Source organism: Merops nubicus, unplaced genomic scaffold (assembly GCF_000691845.1).
Source record: "Merops nubicus isolate BGI_N331 unplaced genomic scaffold, ASM69184v1 scaffold35339, whole genome shotgun sequence".
Classification (NCBI taxonomy): domain Eukaryota; kingdom Metazoa; phylum Chordata; class Aves; order Coraciiformes; family Meropidae; genus Merops; species Merops nubicus.
In genome coordinates, this window is record NW_008632259.1 from 3,978 (window position 1) to 14,257 (window position 10,280).

General features: G+C 48.8%; 1 protein-coding gene across 1 annotated transcript in view; it reads right to left on the bottom strand.

Annotated features, from left to right (window-relative positions):
- Window positions 1-10,196, bottom strand: part of LOC103780217 (cytochrome P450 4B1-like) — a 12,412-nt gene extending 2,216 nt beyond the window's left edge. The window contains 10 exon segments of the mRNA XM_008947877.1: window positions 9-142; window positions 1,107-1,297; window positions 1,601-1,707; window positions 2,289-2,440; window positions 2,558-2,682; window positions 4,202-4,329; window positions 4,851-4,895; window positions 5,552-5,696; window positions 10,034-10,091; window positions 10,093-10,196. Coding sequence (XP_008946125.1) covers window positions 9-142; window positions 1,107-1,297; window positions 1,601-1,707; window positions 2,289-2,440; window positions 2,558-2,682; window positions 4,202-4,329; window positions 4,851-4,895; window positions 5,552-5,696; window positions 10,034-10,091; window positions 10,093-10,196 — 1,189 coding nt within the window.
- Between the last annotated feature and the right edge of the window lie 84 nt (window positions 10,197-10,280).

Below are 10,280 nucleotides of genomic sequence, written 5' to 3' on the forward strand. Positions count from 1 at the left end.
TTACAGACCTTCTGGCAAGGTGCGTCCATCAGGGAAGGTGATGGCTTTGCTGAGCTGTCGGGACACGCCAGGCACCGGTGGGTAAAGACGAAGGCTCTCCCTGATGCACATGGTGCTGTAAGTCATCTTGCCCAGGTCCTCCCTGTTCGGACAGAGGCAGGATGAGCCCCACACCACCCAGGACCAGGAGACCCTTTGTCCCACAGCCATCAGCCCCCAGGACAGATCTTGCAATGAGGGATCTGCAATGCCCAACCACAGGCTGCTGCAAATTTGGGATCCCAAGACGTCTCTGAACAACCTTAACAACTTCTGAACAAGTTTACATGCAAAGTGACAGCAAAAGGTTTTATCTGGGGTTGGGCCAGGGTAGGGTTAATGTTCACAAGTGGCTGGGGGGGTGCCGGGGCGCACCATGTTCACAAGTGGCTGCAGCTGTGCAGGGCCATAGCCAGGATAAGCAACCCAACCAGCCAATGGGATAGTCGATACCATACTGACATGCCTTCTACAAAAGGGGACTGTTTTCAGCAGGTGGCTTCAGCATGCGGCCAGAGAAGAGAGAGCTGCGTCTTGGGCAAGAGGTTTATTATCACTTGCTTTATATATTACTTCACTGTTATTATTATTGTTGTTGTTTCTCCTCCCTTTGTGTTCTACTAAACTGTCCTTATCTCAATCCATGGGACTTTGTTGTTCTACTCCCCTAACATGTGGTGGGGGCTGGGGAGGGAGCAGTTGCTGGTGTTTAGTTGCCAGCTGAGGTTAAAACACAACAGGTGAAAAGCTGCAATTACAATGTCCTACGGTGAGAAAACAGGAGACAGCAAAGAACAACACTATAGGCCCAAGTCTTAGCAAGGCACTTGGCTTGTCTCCTGGTCTGGGATGTTTTTTTTTTGTGTCTGCCCTGGTAATATGAACCCTGAAGGGCAGGGAGGCAGCTTTAGCTGAAGGATACAGTATCTACTCCATCTATGAAGTCCCTGTGCACACAGCAACCTTTGGCACACCTGCTTTCAAGACCTGAAGACGTTGCTCACTTAGAAATACTAAATAAATAAATGGGAAACAAAGTTACCAGCTGAGGAAATGTGCAACCTTACCACTGAATTGTCTCCCGGTCCCCCATGATCTCCTGGATCTCCTCCCGGCACCGTGCCTGGTGCTCAGGGTGTGACGCCAGGCAGTACAAGAGCCAGGAGAGCCCGCTGGCTGTCGTGTCGTGGCCCTCAAACATGAACGTGTCCACCTCAGCACGCAGGTCCTCATCAGACAGTCCAGCTCCATTCTCATCCTAACAGCCCAGAGACACTTTAAGTAGCCCATATCTATCTAAAAATGATATCTATTATAGTGGCCCAGATACCTATATATAAAATATCAAATCCCAAGAAAGGACATTATATTCCTTCAGCTATTGCAAAGGGAGATGGTGATGACCCTCAGGTGTGTCTAAACAAAATCATTCTCTAGTCTGAATTCTGTGCCCCTTTTATTCTGCTTATAAATCCCTTTATCCTCCCCAGCTAGATGATGAAACCCCTCTGTGTGTTGTATACTCCAGCAGAAGCTAACAACATTGCTCCTCGCCACTCACTTTGGCACACAGCAGAATGTCCAGGAAATCTAAATGTCTCTTCTTCTGGATCTTTTCAAATTCCTGTTCATCTTTAAGTGACTCCTTTCGCTCATGGATCACCTTGTCTGGGGAAGAAGGAGTGAAGTTTTCAGCAGGGGCAAGAGATGCTGAGCTGCAAAGTTGTCCTGCCAGTGCAGAACTTACTCAAGTGGGGTGACCACCTCTCAGTTCATGATGCATTTGACGTGTGCTTCCACATCCCAGGCAGTTTGGCGTTTTAGCAGCATGGCAACAAATGCTGTGCATATCGACACCCTTTTCTGCAAACTTCTTTGTTCACCAGACTCCTCAGCCTATTTTTCCCACCCCTCCTGCATAAAAAATCACGTCAGGACTGAAAAAGAAAATCATCCCTTGGTATGGGTGTTGCCTGTAGCACCCATTCTGAGTCTCACCAGTCTCTGTTAACAGGAGCATTCCCAGAGGGGAATTCCTCCATTAGTCCAGTTTAATAATCCAGGAGCTGTGAGACTTCCCTTGCTTCATGCCTACGTGGGACCACTGCTGCAAGCTTACGCTCTGCTCAGATCCTGGCTCTGAGCACCTGGGCAGGATCACTGCATGGGCTGGAGGCAACCCCGCTGCCTCCATCAGCCATCACCCAGCCTGCTGGAGAGCTTTGCCAGAGGATAGAGGCAGGGAGTACCTGTGTGGTCGTGAGCCAGCTGGCAGACCTTCCTGAACCGATACCCGTGGGGGCTGAGCCAGTAAATGATGTCGTTGTGGTAGGGGAAGATGCGGAGGCGCTGGTGCACCATGTGGCACAGGTCGTAGACAGCCTGGATGTAGGTGTTTTTCCTGGGGAGAGGGGAAAGGGGCAAGTTTGCAAATTTGGGACCCTAATGACAAGTGATTTGCCCACTTTCCTTTGGAGCTGCAAACTTTCCGTCAGGGCCTGGAGCTGCCAGTGCTGACCTGTTGGTCTGGCAGTTGCTGTGATAACTGAAGGCACATTTCATGATGCTATCCAGTGTCATCAAGCTGACATGCTCAAAGAGCTCCACTGGTTTCCCGTTTGTGATCAGCTGCTCCCATTTATCCTGGGGTGCAAAGGAGACAAAAATGAGAAGGCAAGGGACAGTTTTGCATGATCCGCAGTTGCTCTCTGGTTAAACGAGTGCTCAACTAGGGATATATCCCAGAGAATTGGGAAAAAGAAGGGAACCTCTTAGTTGCCATCAAAATTCTGGGGAAGGGAAACCAAAAGCAGGATGATAAATACAAGATTTGCCTTAAGCAGCTGCTACTCTCGAATCCTGGCAGTGGTGAGCCCTGGTACACCCTATCCTGGGCAAGGGCACCCTAGAGAAGCCCAGGATGGGTGTATTGCTGTGGGAGGGGCTGTGTTACCAAAGTATTTCTTGGGGTGCAGTGTGTTTCCTGCAGTAGAGCAGCATATGCTGGCGTTGGGCTTCACCAAGCCTGTGTTTGCTGCCTCTGCCTCACAAGCACAGAGTGCCTTTGGTGTCTAAGATGCAAGCTTCCATCTCATGGTCTCTCTCTGTTGTTTTTTCCAGGATATAATATAGGAGCTCTTCCTTAACTCTTCCCATAGGGGACAGTTTTTCCCTAGAGAAACTATAAGTAGTGCCTCTCTTGCCTGGAAGACATGAAATTATATTGAATCCTCTGTCTCTTCATGGCTGTAAGGAACCAGTGGACTCAAAAGCCAAGAAAGGGAAGAGATGGAGGAGAACAGTCACACCTGAAACTCCCATGGCATGAAACCAGGCTGGGGAACAGGGCTTATATGGACAGACTTACATCCTTACACATACAACGATTGCCACCTGGTGGCATGGGCTCCCAGAATAGGCACTTTGCCTCGAATGCAAGGAATTATAAACTGCCAGGTGCTAGTGTGCACTGCAAAAGCTTCCCTGGCTCTCAAGCCCCCAGCTCCTAGCTGCTCCCTGGGTCATGTGGAACTGCTGGGAAGGTTGGATGGAGAGAGGCAGAGGAATAGATCTGGTACCCAGACCCCTGCTGGTCCATGTGTGCAAAGCCTGGTGCCCGTGACCTGTAATTCACATGGGTTTCTATTGTGCCAATGGAAGAGCAGCCCAGTTTCACCATGTGTTAGGCAAGGCAGGGATTATGATCCAGTCATGGGTATGTCAACAGCAAATGATAACCTTTACCCTAAGGTCCCAGTATAGCACTGCTCTTACCTTCATTTTTTTGGGACTTATTATGAACCTTTATTTACTTCAGTTCTTCATTTACAAAAACAGCCTAGAAGAAGTTGCTGTTTGGATTGCTATTATGCACAGTTTGGGGATGGCAGTAATCTTAGTCCTCAGATCTTAGCCACAGAGCCCAAAGCAGTACCAGAGACATAGCCCCTGCAGGAAGGCTCAACCTGCTTGCTCCTTCCAGCCCACAGGCAGGGCTTTGTGGTGGCTCAGGAACATCAACCACTACAGCCTGTCCTTACAATTACCAGGCTGTGAGCAAGGGCCTTGCAAGAAAACCCTGCACTAGCATTTACCTACTGACCAGTCAGGATCAAGGGAAAGAAAAGAAGGCAGAGAGAGGAGCATCAGATATGAGTCCTACCAGCATGACGTTAGTAGACTCAGCCATCAGGGCCACGTACGGTTTCAAGACATCGTAATGAAACCCTGGAGTCAGGAGTTTTCGGTGTTGATGCCATTTTGGCCCATGTAAGATCAGCAACCCGTTCCCTGGAGAAACACAGGCAAGGCAAGTTTTGCTGGGCACAGCCAGGCTGCTCTCACCTGCCTGTGGACACAGCCTCTGCCTGCAAGGAGCGTGGTTAAATCTGCTGTCTGAGCTGCTCCAAATGTTGCTGTCAGCTTCAGGGTTCCCAGGGCTAGAGCAGAGCCCTGCTTACTGAAACCACACAGTGCTGCCTCAGAAAAGAAACAGTGACACTGATGGTGCTCAAAGTTCTGATCAGCAGATGCATTTTTCACTGGTCCTCCACTGAATCTGAGCTTCTCTCATCATCAGCCTTTGCTACCTACAGATGTTCTCGTTTGTACATATGACTATGTCTGAACTTCCTTTCCTCAAACCACAAAGAATAGCATTATTTAGTACCTTTTCAAATAAATGTAATAATTTCTGGAAGCTTTTAGTTATCACTGCATCAAGGAACAAGCACAAAATGCATTTTATTTATAGCATGTTCTGGAATAACTTTGGAATAATTCCTAGTAGGCAAAGCCCTGGGAATACATACCGATCCACGGGATAAGGTGTTTATAACTCATATTATCCTTGGGATCTGTTAAAAAAAAAAAAAAATCAAGAAAGAAAAATAAAATGCTAAATGTTTCAATAGCATCAACCCACTGGTTTGCACCTGAAAGCTCCCTCTGGGCTGGGCTGGGTATGGAGCAGAACCAATGGCATCCCTGCAGAATTAAACAGTATTTCACAACAAACCAACATTGTTTGGCCCAGCTACAAGAAAACTTGCATAAAAGCAGATGCCCAGGATGGAATAAACAAGCATACTGTTAGTTCAAAGTCTGTGCTATGTGGTAAATGATTAACCCTCCCAGACAGCACTGCTTAGCACCTTTCTCTCCAGGTGCACTAAAGATATGTCTCCACAGTAGGAGCCAGGGGTCTGAGCTGACATACAAAGCTTCTAGCTGCCTTCTCCTTCTTGGTGTCAGGCACCAAGAAGGTAAGTTTTCAAGGAGCACATGAAGAAGTTTGATCTGACAGATTTGGAGTGGCCCTGGTCAACCCCACAGCCCTGTGCCTGAAGCACTGAGGACATGGCATGAAGGAGGGATATCTCTCCATGCCTTTAGTTGACTTCTGCAAGACAACCTCCCTGTGAAATCCTGCCTTGCTGTGAATTTTTAGGCTGGTATGGGAAATCTATAGACTGTGGTTGTTGCTCCACAGCTGAAGTAACCATCTCCTCACCTCCTCTGGCCAACAGAACCTTGGCATAGTCGGGATTGGTGACAACCAGGAATCCCGAGAAACTCCCGAACCAGACAGGGTGAGCGTCTCGGTACTTCCATGCCCAGATCTCTGCCTTGTCCAGCACCTCCTCCTCCTTGAGAAACTGTAGTTATGGGGAAGTAAAAAGAGAAATATTTAGATTAAGAGGAGAGAAAAGCAATTTCCCAAACTACTTTTTTAGACTAATCGAGGTCTTCCTGTATCACAAAACCAGGTGACCACAAACAAGGTGTTATCCCTCTGGGTTTGCAGAGTGTGAGAAGTAGAGATGCGAGTTATTTTTAAATATATAAATTATATAAAACAATTATTCCTTATCAATTGACCCTAACCACAGAGAACATCCTTTGGGCCAGGGAAGGTGCCTATCAGTGCACGTTCTTTTTCCTTTGCCATCCCAGAGAAGACTCAGATTTGCCCCAGACAGCATCTGCAGCATGAAAATATGTTCTCGCTTGCACATGGCTGAGCGATTGGCACCCTGCAGTCAGGAGAAAATACAGCAGCACTGTTAGAGCAGCCAGCAGCATTGCTGCTGTGTCTGCCCTGGTGCAACAATGCCTCCTGACCATGAAACCTGGGCCACAGCTTCCTCCAGCCATTTAGCTGGAGAAAGCCAGTGTCCAGGTAAAAATTCAGCAGAATGAGTCCACAGTCACCAATGGAGTGTATGGAGGAGGAGATACTGGTTAACAACATTAGGTTAAGATTTCATTGATTAGCAGGAATTTAATTTAATAGGCAATGAAGAGCTCATGCTCCCAGAATGCTTCATCTCTTGTCCTTTGAAGCTGCACGCTGAGGAATAACATGAGCACCAGCATTCGTGTCAGCAGTGCTAGCAGGTTTACTCTTCAAAAGTTATCACCATTTTATTGCTATTATAGCCAGTGCTGTTGTATATTAATCAGGCAACAGCCAAAGGACAAGTGGAAAGAAACAAAGTCTCAGGCAGAGAAAAACATCACAAGGAAAAAATCGTGTACGAATTCCCTTTTTGTTGAACAAAATCTACTCTGCCACAATACACAGGAAGAAGGATTTTGGTGAGCCAGGGCTGACATAGCTGCTGCTGCTTTGACTTGATGCTTGAGTCAGTTAAGTCTGCAGACTGGTGCAGAAATCAGCCACAAAGTCACCCTATTGAATGAACCAGGTGAATATTTGCTCAGTCATTTTGGGGCTGAAGTTAACTCGACCCAGTTTTTAGTTTGTCTAATGTTTCTCAACCTGGGAGATGGCTCACACTCCAATAATCACCCATGTCAGGGCTGTCTTGGAGAGGATGTGGGGTGCACAGGCTGTGTGGGGTCATGGCCAGGCTCCTTGCTCCAAGGCTGTGAGCTGGGGGGTCCCTGAAGCACATCCCATATATCTCCTGCATTTGGCAGAACGACAAACTACATCTAGCTTTCATTTATGAGAGAAAGCTATTGTTCAACTTCTCTTGCTCAAGTTCAAGAAATTTGACTTACTAAAGAGAACATCAGTTTTTCTTGTTGCAGGGCACAAGTTTTTGGGTAAAAGGAAGCAGCCCTCCCCAGCGCCTACACCTTTGGCAATGCCAGCAGAAGCAGGGCTTGGCACAGTGCCTTTAGCCGAGTGACACTTGAATGCATGAAAGTCCCTTTCAAACGTCTGCTTGTGCTTCCTCCCACTACGTAACCACAGAAAGCATAGATGGAACTAACTGGGAGATGCTGAGCAAGCCTTGCTGGCAGAAGTCCTAATGCTAGAAGCCTTTGTATCCAGCCTTGGTTTTGGAGTGCTGGCACAGTTTGTGCTATAAAGAACCATCTCGCACTGACAGAGGGTGGGATAGGTTTATCTGAGAGGACAGGTTACCTCCAAGGAACCTCCACCTGCTGTGCTGAACACTCCCAGGGCACGGGGTGCAAAGTCCAGCAGGCTGCAGAGGAAGAGGAATGGAAAGCTCCAGCCTCTTAACCAGGGCTGCATCTCCAGCCTCTGCATGAAAGACCATCGCTTCTACCTCTTCCTGCCCTGGGGCTCGAAAAGTATAACTCCCACTCACGTCTAAGGAAGAAAGGTAATAGCCTCATTTCACATTAAAATGCAAGTTTTGAAATGGATCCAACACTAACAACATGTGGGAAGAGGCGCTTAAAGGCACTTTTAATGACTACGCCCCAACAGCAAATGAAACCGAAAACATGAGAGCTGAAATCTAAGCATGAAGTTCCACCAAGCTCAGCCAGAACCAGGCTGGCTTCCCTAATCTGCACAGGGCAGAAGTAGGCAAAGGGCTGGAGAGGGACGGAGAGCCCCCGGGGCAGTGACCCCGCTGTCCTCTGCTTCCCACCAGCTATGGCTAGGGGAAGTCAGTGCAGCCAACTCGGGGTTTTAACCAAGTCGTGCTGCCACAGTGAGACTGCACAGCTCTATACAACCTCTTCTGACACCTTAATATAATTTCTAATATACCTGAGATACTGAACTGACCTGAAACAAAACTGGCAATGAATTGCTTTGTATCAGCAGGATAGGAAATGGCAATGCTCTCCTTGCAGAGAGCTCTCAGGTCCTCCTTCGAGGTGCGTGTAAACTTTGTATTCAGCCTGTGCCCAGAGCACTGCTGGTTTCCTCAATGCATCAATGAACTTTGGGCTCCGGGGAACTCAGCAGCATTTAATCAGCAAACAATTAAACATGCAAAGCAGGAATTCTTCAAAAAATACTCTCCCAGGTAAAAAGTCAAGTTGTGAACAACTGAAGGGAGAGAGTGATCCGCACAAATGGTTAAATCCCATTCCAGGATAAATAGTCACAACTGACAAACAGACGAACGTACTTTATTTAATTGCAGTTTTAAAGTCTAACTGGCAGCACAACTAAGCCCTGAACTGGCCCATCTTTATGCTTACATTGCCAAAAGACTGCCTGTCCTGTCCAGCGCAGCAAAACTGAGGCTGCCACGGCACAGACACAAGCCTTAAGAGGTCCCCTCCTGATTTCCCAGCTCCTTTTCAGTGTGTTTTTTACTTAATGCACCACATATTTGGCCAGAGCATGGCATCAGCATAGCCCAGGAGAGATCAGGGCAATTTGAAGCAGCATTTTGCATGTATGGAAAAGCCTTTTGCACCAGGCAGCTCAGCTACTCCTCACAAAGCTGCCAATGAATGGTGTAAATCTGTTTGCCAAGGTGGCCACGCTGATCTGTGTGGGCACGTGTGTACCTCGGGGAATAGCCACCCGCACCACGAATGCCTAGACAAGGCCTGGTTACATATGCAGGTTTAGTTAGTTGTGGCTTTAATGCAACCTTAAAAAGATCCGTAGCCCCTGTGCTGGATGCTCTATCTGGGATGTATTTTGTGGCTTAAACATGACTTCAAATGATGAATGCCCTGTCTGGCTCGCCTGGCCGTGAGGCCGATGCAAGCTGGCAAGGAGAGAATCACAGAATGGTTTGGGCTGGAAGGGACCCTAAACATCCTCTTGTTCTAACCCCCTTGCCATGGGCACAGACACCTTCCACTAGACCAGGTTGCTCAAAGCCCCATCCAACCTGGCCTTGACAGAAGGTGGCTCTGGATGCTGGGAGCAGTGTGCATCTGCTCAGCCTTGCAGGGACAGCCGTGGTGGCTGTGCCCTGACTTTCACAGCAGCAGACTGAGGAGCCTGCCCCGGGACAGAGCAGCACAGCTCTGCTGCCTCCAGTACCAGTTCTGGGTTACACCCTGGGCTGACCTTGTCCATGCCATGTTACAGTATTGCTTCCTTTGTGAGCCAGCAACGACATATTGCCACTGAGCAATTTGCAGTAGCCTGTGTGTGCTCTTCTCTAAACATCACAAAAAACATAGAATATTTTGGGTTGGAAGGGACCTTTCATTGTCATCTAGTCCAAGCCCCCTGCACTGAGCAGGGACATCTGCAACTAGAGAGGGTTGCTCAGAGCCCCGGCCAACCTCACCTGGAACGTTTCCAGGAATGTGGCATTGACTACCTCTCCGGGAAACCTGGGCCAGGGTCTCACCACTCTCAGTATAAAAATATTTCTTCCTTCTATCCAGTCTGAATCTCCCTCTTTTAGTTGAAAACCATCAGCCCTTGCCCTGTTACGACAGATCCTGTTAAAAAGATTGTCCCCACCTTTCTTATAAGCCCCTTTTAAGTACTGAAAGGCCACAATAAGGTCTCCCTGGAGCCTTCTTTCTCCAGGATAACCAGCCCAGCTCTCTCAGTCTTTCCTCACAGCAGAGGGGTTCTAGCCCTCGGATCATGTCTGTGGCCTACTCTGGTCCCACTCCAACAGGTCCACATCCTTCTTGTGCTGAAGAAGTTTGTATGGCTGAGAAGATGGATGCCCACCTCTCCTATCCCCTGGGACGGGGAGAACCAATCCTCCAAGACCACAGAGACAGGTCTCACCAGCATCATTCCCCAAAGCGTGAGGAAACACTCTCGCCATACCTCATGGACGTGGCCGAAGAGCCAGTGGGTCGGGTGGCCGGGAAAGTCGGCCAGCGCCCCGGTGGTACAGCTGGATGGCCTTCAGCAGCACGCAGGTCAGGCAGAACACGGCAGCCAAGTGCAGCACCCGGGAGACATCCACGCCCAGCCAGGACAGCTTCATCCTCCTCGGGAAGGCAGCGACCGGCGCCTGCCGGCTGGCTCGGGCGGAAAGCCGGTGTCCCGGTGCCCTGGTGGCGTCCCGGTG